The sequence below is a fragment of the Rhinolophus sinicus genome, linkage group LG01 (genome assembly GCF_036562045.2).
Source record: "Rhinolophus sinicus isolate RSC01 linkage group LG01, ASM3656204v1, whole genome shotgun sequence".
Taxonomy (NCBI): Eukaryota; Metazoa; Chordata; class Mammalia; order Chiroptera; family Rhinolophidae; genus Rhinolophus; species Rhinolophus sinicus.
In genome coordinates, this window is record NC_133751.1 from 3,531,965 (window position 1) to 3,547,497 (window position 15,533).

The following is a 15,533-nucleotide window of genomic DNA, read 5'->3' on the forward strand; positions in this document are numbered from 1 at the left end:
GTCTGACTGGTGTCTGCTCGACTCATACTAGTGGTCCACTGAGACTGCAGGCGCATCCTCCTCATAGTCCCGAGGGTTTGTTCACGAGATATCTTTTTGTTCTGTGCCTCCTTGGTCAGACCTTGAAAGCTTGAGTGGAAAGAGTGATGTCTGAACCAACCTTTGTGCCCTGTTAGGGCCCCTGTGCTCTGACCAGCACGCCTCTATGCGGGCCCCCCTCTCCCAGGGAAGGCAGCGTGGTACCAGGTACTGGACTCTCAGATTCTGACCAACAGGGTTTCTGCTGCTCCCCGATTCACCTTTAACCTGGACAGGCAGCGGACAGGCGCGGGCAGGAGCCCCAGTCCACTCAGAGTCCAAGCCTCTGGCGCCCACACTGCCCCTGGGCCCCGCCTCGGAGGCTGTGCACTCAGGGAGGCTGGGCAGCTGCCTGGGAAGGGGCCCAGTGTGCGGATCTTCCCGTCACTTGGCCGCTGGGAACTTGGATTTGAGAATGTGTCTCTGCCGTCTGCTTTGTATCAGATGGAGCAGCACAGCCCAGACTTGGCATGGCCGTGGGGCTCGGGCAGAGGAGACAAACGCGCATCGTATTTCCCAACACAAACATTGTATTGATTATAGCCTTTATTGATTATTGATTACGGCCTTTGTCACATGGAATGCAAGCAACCGTCCTGCAGAGGAGGCCCCGCGGGCCCCAAGTCCCCCCAGCGCTGGTGAGGGATTTGTGAGTCGTGTCTTCTCAGAAGCCACGGGCGCCATGTTCAGCCCCCGTTAGGCAGCAGATGTGCACCCACCTGTGGGGAGGGGGAGGTCCTGGCGCCTGCAGAGGGGCGCCAGGGGCTCCTGAGAGAGGAGGGCTGGGCTTGGGAGCAAGGACAGCAGCTCAAGAGGCAGATCGAGCTGGTCAGCAGCAGGACTTCTGGGCCGAGGTGGGGACGCAGCAGGCCTTGCGGGAGCATAGGGGGCGGCAGATGACAGACACACAGGAGGTCGGGCGGCAGGAGATGGGCTGGCAGGAGGAGGCAGGGGCACAGCAGGAGGAGATGGGCACGCAGCTGGCGGGCCTGCACACGGGGCGGCAGATGAGGGACACGCAGGAGGTGGGTCTGCAGCAGGACGAGGCGCAGGGGGCGGCCCCAGAGCAGACGGGTGTGCAACAGAGGGGCTTGCAGCAGACGGGTGTGCAACAGGCGGGCTTGCAGCAGACAGGTGTGCAGCAGACGGGTGTGCAACAGGCGGGCTTACAGCAGACGGGCACACAGCAGGCCTGCTGGCAGGGGGAGGAGGTGCAGGAGGGCTGGCAGCTAGACTGTTGGCAGCATGAGGGCGTGCAGGAGCTGGTGCAGACTGATTGGCAGGGGCTGGATACACAGCTCACTGGGGCACAGACCAGGGTCAGGCAGGGGGGCTGGCAGCAGCTGGGGACACAGCAGCAGGACTGGCCACAGCTGGGGACACAGCAGCAGGACTGGCCACAGCTGGGGACACAGCAGCAGGACTGGCCACAGCTGGGGACACAGCAGGAGGACTGGCAGCAGCTGGGGACACAACAGGAGGACTGGCCACAGCTGGGGACACAACAGAGGGGCTGGCAGCAGCTGGGGACACAGCATGAGGGCTGGCAGCAGCTGGGGACACAGCAGGGGGGCTCGCAGCAGCTCTCTGGGCAGTCGTCCACCTGCCAGGAGGAGTCCGTGCAAGAGTCACAGGAACCGGGCAGGCAGACGCGGCTGCCATAGCTCAGGTCGCTGGAGCAGACGGACAGCGTGGACGTGGCCATGGTGGGCGGTGGGTGGGAGGTGAGCTGGGAGGAGGGTGTGAGTGTGAGTGTGAGAGAGTGTGTGAGTGTGAGGTGCTGCTGTCGGCTTTTATACCCCTGCTGGGGGGGGTGTTGTCCCAGGAGGAGGCTCCCCACGCCCTCCCTTCCTCATTGGTGTTTAGAGCCTGGTGCAGCAGAACCCTCATTAGTGCTGGTTTATTTTCTATAATTAGTCTTTCCTCATTAAACTTGTATGTTGCAGGACTCTGTTTTCCCATCTGTTCTTTTTTTGGCTCCAGAAAACTTTGTACTGACTGACTGCCACATGTTCCAATATCACATTCACGGAGGGACGGAGTGTGAGATAAAGCCACAGCGACTAGCTGCCCTCCCTCACGCCAGCTGTGCCCACATGAGAACACTACGGGAGAGACGCCTAGTGCCATCGCAGCCCAAACTGTGCAGCACCTGAGAGGAATATTAAGAGGGTCAGACATGAACAAAATAGTAAAACTTAACCAAAAGGCACACACAACGGATGTCCAGTGGGGCCCTGAGATAGTCATGGGCAGGAAACTCGAGGCTGTATCGCCCTCCACTCTCCCCAGTCAACCCACCATGGGTGTAATTTCAATCAAAACCCAAAGGGGATCTCTTTGGTATACAAACTGAAGATCCTGAACTGCCAGAAAAGATTTGCAATATGCACGATAGATGAACGGTTAGTATGAACAGCAAAAAGTCCTTACAGCCAAAACAGGATAAGATACAAAACAATCAAATACAAAATTCAAAATGTTCCAATTTCCTTAAGCATATGAAAGGCTACTTGACCTCATTAATAATTCAAGTTTCTCAAAATATAAATGTCCCACCTGTAAGATCAACCAAGATTACAATGCTGATAAAATCTAGGGCTCCGAGCGTGGGGGCCTCACTGTTAGAAACCCTTAGCAGGCGCGTTTTCCTGTGTGTGTGTGTGTGTGTGTGTGTGTGTGATAACACATAATAGAAAACTGACCATTTTAACCATTTTAAAGTGTACAATTCAGTGGCATTTAGCACAGTCACAATTTTGTGCAACTTTCTAGTTCCAGAACATTCTCATCACTGTCAAGGGAAATCCTGTACCATTTAGCAGTCCTTTCCCGTCCCTGTCAATCACTAATCTACTTCCCCTCTCTACAGAATCGCCTGTTCTGCACATTTCACAGAAAAGGAATCCTACAATCTGTGGCCTTTTGTATCTTGACTTCTTTCACTTGGCACGTTTTCCAAGTTCACCCAAATTGTAGCAAGCGTCAGTGCTTCTTTCCTGCTATGGCTGCATCATATTCCATTATATGGATTATGTTTATCCATTCATCAGCTGATGGACATTTGGGTTGTTACCACCTTTTGGCTGAATCATGCTGCTATGAACATTTTTGTGCAAGTTTTTATTTGAACACCTCTTTTCAATTCTCTTCAATATAAACCTAGGAATAGAATTGCTGGGTGATATGGTAAGTCTAAGTTGAACTCTTGAGCAACTGTCAGACTGTTTTCCACAGCAGCTGCACCATTTTACAATCCCACCAGCAATGTATGAGGGTTCCAATTTCTCCACATATTGGCCGACTCTTGTTAATTTCATTTGTTGTTGTTTTTGTTGTTGTTGTTTTTAATATTATAGCCACACTAGTGGGTGTGAAGCAGCAGGTCATTGTCCTTGGATGCCAGGGGATTCCCTTTTCTGGTGTGTTGTTGCATGCTTAAGTGCTGGGAGAAACACTGCTGTGTACCCCGTCTTGATTGCAGAGTCCTTCCTTCTGGTGCGGAAGCATTTACACCAAGGAAATTGGCAAACCCTACAAATCACACCCTTTTTTTGGAAGCCTCGCACATTACTTGCATACTCTTCAAGACCTGTAAAAACAAAAGCAGAAATCAAGGCTGGATGCTCAGGAAGGAGAGGGCAGTCACCCCACAGAAAGTCTTCATCCCTGGCCCAGTTCGTAGATCTGAGCCAGTCCTCAGACTGGAACCCCGTGACTGCATCCATTATAAAGTTACCAACAGTTTAACAACCAGCCTACAAAATTCTTGAATATTTAATAATCAACTCTTGCAAGCTAGTACAAGTCAGCTAGCTTCAGCTGGCTCCGGCACAGTGGTGACTGGCAGGGAGCTGACTGCCCCACCCCCACCCTGGGGCACTCTGTGTTCTAAGAATGAGAACAACCTTCAACAGCTCCCTGCAAGATCCATTCACGGAGGTCTGGCTTTCATCCCAGTGCCTTCCCCCTATTTCCTTTTACCCCTAATGGTAATAGCTTTTTTTTCTTTTTAATTTTTTTTATTGGGGAGTATTGGGGAACAGTGTGTTTTTCCAGGACCCATCAGCTCCAAGTCAACTCGTTTGTCCTTCAATCTAGTTGTGGAGGGCGCAGCTCAGCTCCATGTGCAATCTCCCTTTTGAATCTTAGTTGCAGGGGGTGCAGCCCACCATCCCACATGGGAATTGAACTGGCAACTTTGTTGTTGAGAGCTCGTGCTCTAACCAACAGAGCCATTCGGCCACTCCCCTAATGGCAACAGTTTTAAGTTTTGGTTTAGCTTTCCATTATTATTATTATTATTATTATTAATATAACCAAAAATATGTTTGTTTTACTCCCTTTTCTTATACAAAAGGTGGCACATTCTACACATTGGTCTGCACCTTACATTTTCCGCTTACCAATATATCCTGGACACCACTCGATAGTAGCTTACTGAGACCTTCCCCACTCCGTTTAATAGCTGCACAGCTCTCTGTACATGAATGCAGCCTGGTTTATTCAGCCAGTCTCCTACTGGTGGGCAGTCGATTTTCCTCCAGTGTTTTGCTATTCTGAATAATGCTGCAAGAAATGGGTATCATTGGCAGACATCGTTTAATAATTTTGCCAGTGTACCTTTGGGATCAATTTCTAGAATTTATTTTATTGTATATTATTACTCACTGGGTCATTATGTAAGTTTGGCGGATACTCTCCAGTTCTGCTCTGTATTGGTTATTCTATTTTTCATTCCCACAGGTTGTGTGTGAGAATGCCTATTTTGTACAGCTTTTCCAACTGAACGTGTCAAAAAGCTTTTGGCTTTTTATCAATCTGATAACTAAGAAATAGCATCTCTTTCTATTATTTTACCTTTCTCTCAATATGAGTTTGCATGTCTTTTTCTGTGACCTGCTGTTCATATCTGCTGCCCAATTAAAAAATTGATTTGTTGGTCTTTTCCTTCCCTGATTATTGGCAATATTTAAATAGTAGGGATATAACACATTTTCTGTGGTACAAGTTGTAAACATTTTCTCCTAACTTGTTGTTTTATCTAATACTTTCCTTATGGTATTATTTTATCAGTCTATCTATTGATCTGTGTATCATCTATCTATTTTAATGTAGGACAAAGGGAACAAAAGATAGTCGAAAAATTCTACAGCTCATCATGGTTCTCTTTCCCATTTTAGTTCAAGTTCCTCTGCTGTACAATCATATCCTTTTCTTAGTAGTTGGGTGTAGTGAAAAGAGTGAAAAAAATAAGTCATTGCTCCTTGAGTAGGTAAATGCAGGAAGTGCTTTATTCAGAGTCAGAGGGCCTGTTTCTAGTTCCTAAGAGTGTCACCTTAGGGACCTAGTTGCTCTCTGTGTATTTTGCACACTGGCACCTTACAAGGGGGCAGTAATGCTGTTGTGGCTGACGTCATTGGAGTTCTGCCCAGATGCTCTTGGACTCCCCTCCCTGCACCTGCCCCCCTACCCCCACCCCCTCATCCACTGCTGTACTTACCTGATGGCTCTCAGGATGCTGGAGCCACTTCCCCACACATCTTAGTGAATCCCCAGTGCCTGGGGATTTATGTCCACTGCTGTGAAGGCGGATGGGGGAGCTCAGGCTGATAGGTGTGAGCCAGGCTCCTCACTCTCAGGCCGACCGTATGCTCCACGTCCCACGGGCTCCCACCCCAGGACTCACCTTCTTCCTGTCCCCGATCTGCTTGCCCCACTCCTTTACCAGTTTCTCCCAGAAGCTCTTCCAGAGCATACCACTTGAGCATGAATCAGGCGATGTGAATTATCTGAAAGCCTCACGCTAAAATCAAGGTGCCTCAATTATTGTGGTATCCTCGGATCCCTTTTTGGATTTCAGAAGTCAAAAAAGACCCCTTTTCTTCAAAGCCAGAAGCATGTCCTTGTTTCAAACAGAAAAGGAATATCTCAATGAAACAAGCCTTGAGCACTTACTGTTCACAAGCACCAGGCCTTGAGCCAGAGACCCCCAGTCCCCATCATGGCCCTGACTGCCCCAGAGTGTACAGCCGGGTGGGGCTGGCCTGGACCAGGGTGGGGTAGGTCAGCGTGGTTCTCTGTTAGAGAGCGATAACCCCAACCTCTCTCCTCCATGTCCCGCCCCAAAATGTGCTATGAGCAGTCCAGGTTGTCCACAGGAGTAAATCAGAATTCTACTAATGATAAGAGTGAGGGGCAGATGGGAAAGCCCCCACTGCTGAATTTGGGATGCAGCACGGCGCAGGGACGCTGGCCGGGTGTGCACAACGCCCCCTAACGCCGCAGCCCCAGCCTGCAGCAGAGCGGCCTTGCCTTTCTCCGGCAGCGCTCTAGGAAGCCACCGCAGCTCTTTACCCTGTGACCTGTGAACCATGTCCTGCTGCTCCGTGAGTTCACGGAATGCAGCCAGGTGGGTCCGGCCAAAGGCTGAGTGTTTGTAGAGCAGGCCACGGGACAGAGTCACTGCGATTTCTCAGGAGGCTCTCAGAGCTTGCGGGGTCAAAGGCTTAATGTGCCTGCCCTTTGGGAGCCCAGCCTTCTCCATCCTGGGCCCGGAATTCTTTCCCTGTATACATGCTTGCACCTGAACTCGACCAGCAGACATGAGAGCAAGACTAACTCACCTGGAATGTAAATATTTGGGTTCAGAGTGACTGAGTCCATGCCAACACCAGTTATACGTGGTGTGCGTTCTTGTAAAACAGGAAGAAAAAACAAAACACTTCTCTGAAAAAAACAATTCTATTCTAGGTGGAAACATCTCCCCACGCCCATCGCAACAGGGTCATCTTATCAGAATCAGAAAAGATTTTCCAATGAACTCTCTCCCCTTTCCTCCTCCATCAGCTGGCCCTCTTTCTCCCCCACCCCCAGCCACCCTGTCCCCTCCCCACCGCCCACACCACAAGTTGCCTGTAGAGAAGCTAAGATCAAGAAGAAACACAAATTCATGGTAAACAAAATAAAATCAAACAGAGAAACCAAAACTGAGGTTCAGAGAAGGAGAGCTTCTGCTCTGTAGCCCAGACGGAGTGGACCCCACAGAGCCCTGTGACATCCCCACTGCATACGGCCCCAGGTGAAGGGCTCTGGGGACAGACAAAACCTGGCAACACAGCCTCAGCAGCTGACTCTTGTCCAGGGGGCGCTGTTAGTGTCCTGATCATGTGCCTCCTATGTCTTTATCTGGAGCAATACGCCAGTGACCAGCCAATAAGCCCTCTAACCTCAAAACAGGTAAATCACGACCATGTTACAAAGCCTCCCATGGAAACTCCAGTACCTCCCAGGAGCTCTCGCTTGCAAATGACACCCACCCTGACTAACACAGACTTAGCATAACAATGACTGACAGAGGCCCCCCATGAGGGCAGCGGCCCAAGGATGCCATCCGGGACCCTGGTCTTTCCATCTCTCTGCCCCACCATCCTGATGTTGGCTTTTGTTCTCCAGGTCGTTGCTTTGTGATCACAAGATGGCTGCTGCAGCTCCGGGCAGTGCTTCTGTGTTTCAAGGAGGAAGAAAGAATGGGAGAAGGTAAGATTGTACCTGTTTCAGGGAAGTAAAAGTTTCCCCAGAAGCCCCAGTGGATTTCTGCTTGTGTCTTATTTGCCACAAGTGTCATGTGGCCACCCCTCACTTCAAGAGAGTCTGAAAAGGTGAGTTCTTCTAGCTAGGCATGTTACCTGCCTGGGCATAATTGAGGCCTTGTTACTCAGGATACAGGGAGGTGGGTGGGCAGGAATGGATAGTAGGTTGACAATTAATGGTGTCTGCCTCAGTGGGTAAGTGAGAAAGCCAGACTCTCTGCCCAGCGGTGAGGTGTGTGCTTTAAAAAGCAGTACATTCAGTGTGGGAGAGGGCTGATACACACCATCTGGACGTGGTTTTTAGTGTCTGGCAGAAATTCTAGGGTCCGACTGCTACAAACGCACCTTCTCTTCGGGGAACATTAGAATTTCAACCTTAAGGAATTGAGAACATTGGATGCTGGTGCATTTCAGCAAAACGAAATTCTTTTCAGGTGGCCTGGAGAACTCCACGTGTTGGGACAGAGCGTGACACTCTGTGAGGCAAAAGGAAGAGAGGGCCTGTCCCTAGATGGGCACCTCCCAGCATGGGAGATGGCCTTGATGGGGAGAGAGCCCAAGGGCACCCCCAGCCCTCCCAGAGTCCCTGGCGTGTGTGCCCAGGTCCCACCCTGCTTAGCCCCGCTTTGCACGGAGTTTTCGGCTCAAACATGCTGGCTTTCTGACCGCAGTCAGTGGGGCCCCTGACACCCCCATAGGAGCATCATTCCGGGTTCAACTTCCCTGACTCACTTTTATCTCTGGAGTTACACCTGAATCTCAGGGGTGTCTACTGTCTGAAAGAAAAACACAACAACAAAGAATGGCAAATATTGACACAGCCTGGTGACATGCCTGGCACTGCCCTGGGGCTCACCTAGGCCGCAGGGGAGCTCTGTTACAATCTCCACGTACACTGGAGGAAAATAGGGTTGTCATCTCCCTTGGGTGAAGAGTCCTGTCAGTAGCCCCCTGAGTCCCCAGTTCATACCCGTGCACGTTCCCCCAAACAAGACCTGCCTGTGGCCAGAGTCCCACCCAGGATTGCTATCCGTCATCTGTGTCTGCTGGTGGTGCCTCCTGGTCTGTAGACTCTGTCCCCAGGACACTTCTGTGGGCTCTCCTGCTGGCTTCGCCTTTAGTAACTGTGTTCCCCTGGGGCACAGGCCCTCTCGGTCCCCTGACCACTCAGGCCCCCAGAGAGCACAGCCTGGCAGCTCCCCATAACACCTCCCTGCTTACACCTCTCTGAGCCCCGCAGAGCTGGGGACACGGCTATTTCCTGTGCTTGGCACACCTGGAAGGAAGTCCTGTTCAGACAGGCTGAGGGACTCGGGGTCTCTGTCCCACCGTCGTTGATGGGAGGGAGACTAAGCCCTGAGCTCAGGCTCTGGGGACAGTGGACTCATGCCACTAAGTCCAGCAAACAGAACACAAAGCGCGAGATGTGTGATGGGGACAAGAGCATGCTGCAGATCTTCGCTCCCCAAATAAATTAACTCGGGCTCAGCTCTCGGGTCCTGTGGTGTGGGTGGCTGGGTGGGCGCTGGGAAGGGCCGGACAGTGACTTTGGGGCATCTGCAGGTGGTGGACTAGGGTCAATCCACCTGAATGAGTCTACACGCTGACTCTCGGCAGCTCAGCCTGGCGCCTTCCAGGCAGTGAGCAGCCCCGGGGCCCAGGTGCCAGGATCTGCTGCTTCTGGCACCTCCATGGCCCAACCAGCCCATGTCCCCAACTCAGGGGTGCCAGCTCTGGCCTTCACCACCTGCCTCCATCATCCCGGCTCTGGCTCCTGGCCCCTCATCCTGTATGAGGGTCTGGCTTCCAAAGCCCAGGCCTGGCCTGCTCCCTGGGGCCAAGGCACCCTCATGATTTGAGGCCATGGGGAGGCCAGGAACACACCTCTGACACAAAGGGAACAGACAGCATGTGGAAATGCTCTGTCTGGCCAAAGAACTAGTGGGTACGAAGTGGACTCTGGTCCCCGGGGGCCTCACAGGCAGGTGTGCTGCCTCTCTGGGCTCCGACCGCAGCCCGACGTCCTCCCTCTTCTGCTGTCCTGTTCCTTTCCCTGGCTCTGCTTTTGATCTTCCCATCTGAGGATGTCTGTGAGCTCCAACCCTGGAACAAGGTGGATAAGTAACCAGCAGAGGCACAGCTACGTGGCCTGGCAGGGGAAGCTGGGCCCGTCCCCACAGTGCCAGGCTGAGCAGGTCACAGGCAGCCGCCATGCAGTCTTCTCCCTGCCCAGAATGTACACTCAGGCCGCTGGCCCTCGGGCAGCCACCCAGTGTAGTTGTTTGTTTGGGTGGTTTGGCTACGTGTGCTGGTTTGGTCTTTATCATCAATTCAGAAAGAGAGAGACACACAGAGGCAGAGATAGAGATAGAGACAGGGAAAGAGAGAGAGGAGAAACAGAGTGGAGGGCCGGGGGGAGAGAGAGAGAGACTCGTTTCTCTCTGTTGACCAGGGTGTGGAGGAAGCAGTCGGGAGCCTTGCCAAGTCCCTTCCCGATGGTTCCAGTGACGTCATCAGCCCGCAGCTCGTTGCCCCGACTCACTGAGGTGACTGAATACATCTGCACTGCTGGCTCCAACATTCTTCCTTCCCGGGTGGCAAAGGTGTGTTTTGTCTTGTCTGCACCTGGGTGAGTCATTGGAGAAGGGGGATTGGGACATTGGGAGCACATCAGGGAGGAAACAGGAAAACCGTCAGGGACCTGGGTCCCTTGTGATCCTGAGCACAGTCTCCCACTGCAGAATCAGAAACTGAGGCCGGCTCCTCCCTGGCTTTTCTCCCCGCCTGTCCAGGGGGCCGCTCTCCCCATCCCTCTCAGGGCTGCTCCAGAGGAGGATGTCCCAGGAGTACCTCTTCTCCTTCTGCACCCCTCCCAGGCCTTCCACCCCGAGCCTCAGTAGCCCCAGTAGAAGGCGGGTGGTGCTCTGACTTCCCACTGCCCAGAGGACCTGCTGGTCTGCCCTTGGGGAACCAGGCTGAAGCAAGGGCAGGTGGAAGGAAAGCCTAAAAAGCCATTGACCTGGTCCCAGCCAGGCTTCATCAAGGCCTTTGCTGGGTCTGCTAAGCCAAATCATCCCGCCGGCAGAGGCCCTGGTCCAACACATTACCCAGAATCATTTCCTTAGGAGAAGCAGCAGCAGGCAGGCCCTCGGCAGACTGTATCCCTGTGAACCCCCACATCCTGACGACCTCTGGCTTCCACCGGCTGTCAACAGACTGGCATTGGATGGTGGCATTGGCCTCTGTTCGTGGGTTCTGCAAATTACGTCCCAGATCTTGTTCTCCTGAGAGGATGACCCGAGCTGGAGGCACAAAATCTCGGCTGGCATGAAGCCACCCGTCCATCCCAGCGTGGTGTTCAGGCAAGTCACCTGATCACAGCACCGCAGATGTGCCTTAACCCCACCCCTCCCCTTTTCCAGAATAAGTGACTCTTTATAGTTAAGGAATGGACAGATTTTTAGACTTTTGAGGACTTCAGTAACATAAGCTATCACTACATAGCTAGGATAAACCTTTTTTGGTAAGGAAAGGACTTTGCAGAGTGTACCTTCGACAGTTTCACAAGGAAGTCTAAGCTGTCTTGGGGGAGGGGCCGGCTTCCGGGTTGCATGGCCCACTCCTGCAAATGAACACTAATTAGGTTCTCACCTCTTTTCTGTCTCTCACACCCACAACCAGTCAACCTTCAAATCCTAACTTTTTCCCTGTCTCCATCTCTCCTGACTCAGCTGTAATCTATGTGGCCAGCTCCTCTTTCCCAGACAGTCAACATGAACTTCTAGTCACTTCCCTCTATCCAAGCTGACCTTCTGATCCAGTGTCTTTGCTGTGGTGATGACCGATGACCAAGGTCTTACAAGCACACTTTAGCTTAACTCTTCTCTTGGCACGCCAGTGCTTTTAGGAGAATGTCAACATGCCAAATTGGAACCTTCCTGATTCTTCTGTAAAGGTCATCTTGGTAAGGTGAAGTATTCAGAAGAAAGAAAAAGCTGTTTAATTCTTTATGAATTCTCTCTAAGCAGAATGAGTTATTCCACAGCACATGGAAAAACTACTTAAAATTCCTCTCTCTCAGTTTCTGGCCCAATGATCCCGCCCCTCCCGATGCCCCTAACTGTCGTCTAGCCTCACTTCTGCTCCAGCTGCTACTGGCTCTGGTCTTTCTCTAAGGATCTTCATGTAGTCACCATGTCATGGATTCTAGAAATTAAGCAAGGGCAGGACATTAACTGGAATCCGTGAGAAGAGTCTTATCCATTCTTCCACCTCGTCCTGGATGGAGGTCTCCCATCCCCCTCCACGGTGCCTTCCTATTGGGTTCGATTTTACTTTGGTTTTAGCTCTAAAGACCCTTGAGCTTCACTGGAATCTTAAATCTGTTTTTTATTTCCCCCACTCTTAGGGCTCCCAACACTTCTAGCCTCTGAAATGGAATCCTACCGAATGGTGCATCGCTTGTATCTTTGCCTGACCACACAATCCCAGCTGCTAAAGTGATCGTCCTGACATCACAGAAACAACCTCCACCTGGAGTGGGAACTCCCTGCTTCGGAGGAGGAGCAAGCTGACAGCCAAGCCCAGCGCCCACCCCTCCCAGCCTCTACGACACTTTGACCCACTTGAACCGCACATCACAGATTAGCTCTCCCAATGGCTTAGAGAAGAAAAGCTGGGCAAATGGGGCAGGCGTGAGTTCAGGGGGAGGAGAGAGATGAGAGGCTGGGGCAGGGGGAGGCTGCAGAAGCCTGCCTTGGACAGGACAGTACCTCTCATCACAGGTGCATCTATTCCAAGCTCTGCCCGCCACCACCTGCCACCACCTTCATTAGAGATGATCTGTGCCATACTGAAAGCCAAAGCCCGCTCCCCCCAACCCCCCGTCATCCTGCAACAATCCACACTCAACGGCAGGGGTATACACAAACCCTCATGCACTGTTGTGTAAATTGGTGCAACCACTATGGAAAACAGTATGAAATTTCCTTAAAAAATTAGAACTAGAATTACCACATGATCCAACAATCCCACTTCTGGGTATATACCCAAAAGAACTGATAACAAGATTGCAAAGAGATCATTTTATACCCATGTTCATGGCAGGCTTATTCACAATAGTCAAGAGGTAGAAACAACCCAAGTGCCCATCGACAGGTGAACAGATAAACAAAACATGGTCCGTACATACAGTGGAATACTATTCAGCCTTTAAAAGGAAAGACATTCTGACCCAGGCTGCAACATGGATGAATATGAGGACATTATGCTGAGTGAAACAAGCCAGACGCAAAAGGGCACGTTCTGGATGATTCTACTTCTGTGAGGTTCCTGGAAAAGTCAAATTCACAGACAGAAAGAGGTTGCCAGGGGCTGAGGGAGAGGGAATGAGGAGTTATTGTTTAATGTGCACAGAGTTTTAGTTTTGCAAGTTGAAAACGTTCTAGAAATCTGCTGTGCGATGTGGATATAGGTAATACTACCCTTAAAATGGTAACTTTTATGTTGTATATCTTTTAAGCCACAATTTAAAAAAAAAAAAAAAAAAACTGAGATGAACAGAGTGGTTATTTTCATTCCTTTTTGCAGATATGTAGACTGAGGCTTAGGAAGACTATGTCCTTTTTCCAAGGTCATCAGCTATAGAACTGCCCTCAGCCCCAAGCCACTGGGTCCTGCCAGGGCCTGGTGCTTTAGAGACCCCTGTAGCCTCCTCTGAGTGTCTCTCCCCCAGGGGAGGGGGCCATGGGCCGAGGTATCTGCCCACCTGGAGTCTGAGTTTGACCCCGCTGCAGGAGCCTGGGATCTGGAAGGCCCCGAGCCTACCTGCAGGGCCTGTGCGGGCTTTATCCCTGGGTCATACTCATAGCAGACTGAGCAGCCTGTGTGCACATCTTAGGACTGGGGGTGGTCGTGGTGTGGGGCTGACAAGGCTCAGTGACCACCACTTGTGCACAGGCCCTGTGGGGGAGGATGGAGCTGGGGTAGGAAGTGAAGGGGCCAGCCTGGGGCCTCGGGCCTCCATTTGTACTTTGGCCCAGACCTCACACATTGTTAGGGGCGGCCTGTGCAGTTAATTCATGGTGGAGCCAGGACTTAATAAATCCAGGTCTGACCATGTGTAAAGAGCTCTTTCCAATTGCATATGCTATGCCATGGATTTGAAGATGTGATGGAGCGAGATGTAAGCTTGGAAACAAACTGCACATTAAGTCAGACAGAGAAAGACAAATGCCACATGATTTCACTTGTATGTGGAATCCAGCAAACAAAATAAATGAACAAACAAAACAGAAGCAAACTTATAGATACAGAGAACAAGCTGATAGTTGCCAGACAGGAGGCGTTTCGGGGTGGGTGGGTGAAGAAGGGGAAGGGATTAAGAAGTACAAATTGGCAGTTACAAAAACAGTCTCAGGGTACAAAATACAGCATAAGGAATATAGTCAATAACTATAGTAACTATGTATGATGTCAGGTGGGTACTAGACTTATTGGGGTGATTACTTTGTAAGGTATATAAATGTCTAAACACTCTGTTGTACATCTGAAACTAATAAAATATTGTATGTCAACTGTAATTGAAAAATAAATTTAAAAAAGATAACAAACTACACACAAAGGAAACATAATTTATTGTTGTTCCTAACAAAGAACGTTATGCCAGTCCCCAGACATGACATTCTAACATGCCTACCTAACACAATTGGTGTCAGTGAGTTATTTCTGCATAACAACCTCCCCCTGCCGCCCCGCAACTCTTGGTTCCTTGAAACAATAATCATTTATTCAGCTTAAGAGGCTGCAGGTCAGAACTTAGACTAAGCTCATTCGTTTGGTTCTGCTGTTCCCCAAGGACCCCCTCACATGTCTGTGGTGAGCTACAGGTCAGCTACATAATTCAGCTTCTGGAGGCTGACTGGTTATTGGCTGGACCATCAGACCACAAACACTCATCATCCAGCAGGCTGGCCTGGGTTCCTTTTCACGGTGGCTGGGCTGGCTTCCAAGAGAGAAGGGGAAGGACGCAAGGCCTCTGGAGGCCCAGGCCACACTATGGGCCAGAATGGGTCAAAATGCCCACCCAGATCCCAGGGGTGGATCCCAAGGGTAAGAGCCACCAAGTCACATGGCAAAGGGAGTGGACCAGGTTGGCAAAGAAAGTCTTTATCTTCTCTCAGTATGAGACATTCAGAACATTTCACTTCTGTCACTCTGCCCCCAAACTGTTATTATTGTGTGATATTGTGTTTTATCTTGCTGCCTGAGAACCCTATGAATTAGATGTTATTTATAATTATTGACACAGTCAACGTTTTGTGTTGTTTTGTTGGATTTATGCACACCCTTAGCCATTCTCTTTGCTCACCACTACTTCTTGCATTTCTAACATTCCTCCTGGAAAAATTGTCCTTCCTAAAGAATATATTTTAAGTTTTCTTTCAGGGAATCTGTTGGTGGTAAATTCTCTAAGTTTTTGTTCAACTGAAAGTGTTTATTTCACCCTTGCTTTTGAAAGATATTTTCACTGGGTATAAAATAGGTTGAAAGTGTTTTCTCTCAGTACTTTGTAGAGATGGCATTTTCTTTTGGGTTTCACTATTGTTTTCAAAGAAGCATCTCTCAGTCTGGTTGACATTCACTATCTATTTTTTTCCTGTTATTTATTTTTTTAACAGAGGTATAACTTACATATAGTGAAATGTAGGCATCTTCAATATTATGGTTTGGTGCATGTAATAAAGAGATTGTACATTTTTATCTTTGATGTTTGACTGCTGACAGCTCTCAAGTTTCATGCCTCCCTTTCTCCCTTCTGACCCACATCTGGGAACGTTGATGAGAAAGTCTAGGGCTCCTGCT

General features: G+C 50.4%; 1 protein-coding gene and 1 long non-coding RNA gene across 3 annotated transcripts; one reads left to right on the top strand and one right to left on the bottom strand.

The window, feature by feature from the left end:
* Positions 1-886: 886 nt before the first annotated feature.
* Positions 887-1,783, bottom strand: LOC141571577 (uncharacterized). Of its 2 annotated transcripts, none has more exons than XM_074332364.1 (2): positions 1,610-1,783; positions 887-1,411 (listed from the first exon to the last, which is right to left on the bottom strand). In XM_074332364.1, the coding sequence occupies exons 1-2, from the start codon at positions 1,781-1,783 to the stop codon at positions 908-910; spliced, it is 678 nt and encodes a 225-aa protein (XP_074188465.1). In that variant the 3' UTR covers positions 887-907. The 2 variants fall into 2 exon arrangements, with proteins under 2 accessions (XP_074188465.1, XP_074188406.1); XM_074332305.1 differs by having other exon boundaries at positions 1,580-1,783.
* Positions 1,784-7,530: 5,747 nt separating this feature from the next.
* On the top strand, positions 7,531-14,007 carry LOC109454762 (uncharacterized). The gene is made up of 3 exons (XR_012496429.1): positions 7,531-7,617; positions 10,123-10,273; positions 12,079-14,007. It is a non-coding gene; the product is annotated as an uncharacterized LOC109454762 (long non-coding RNA).
* Positions 14,008-15,533: the final 1,526 nt, after the last annotated feature.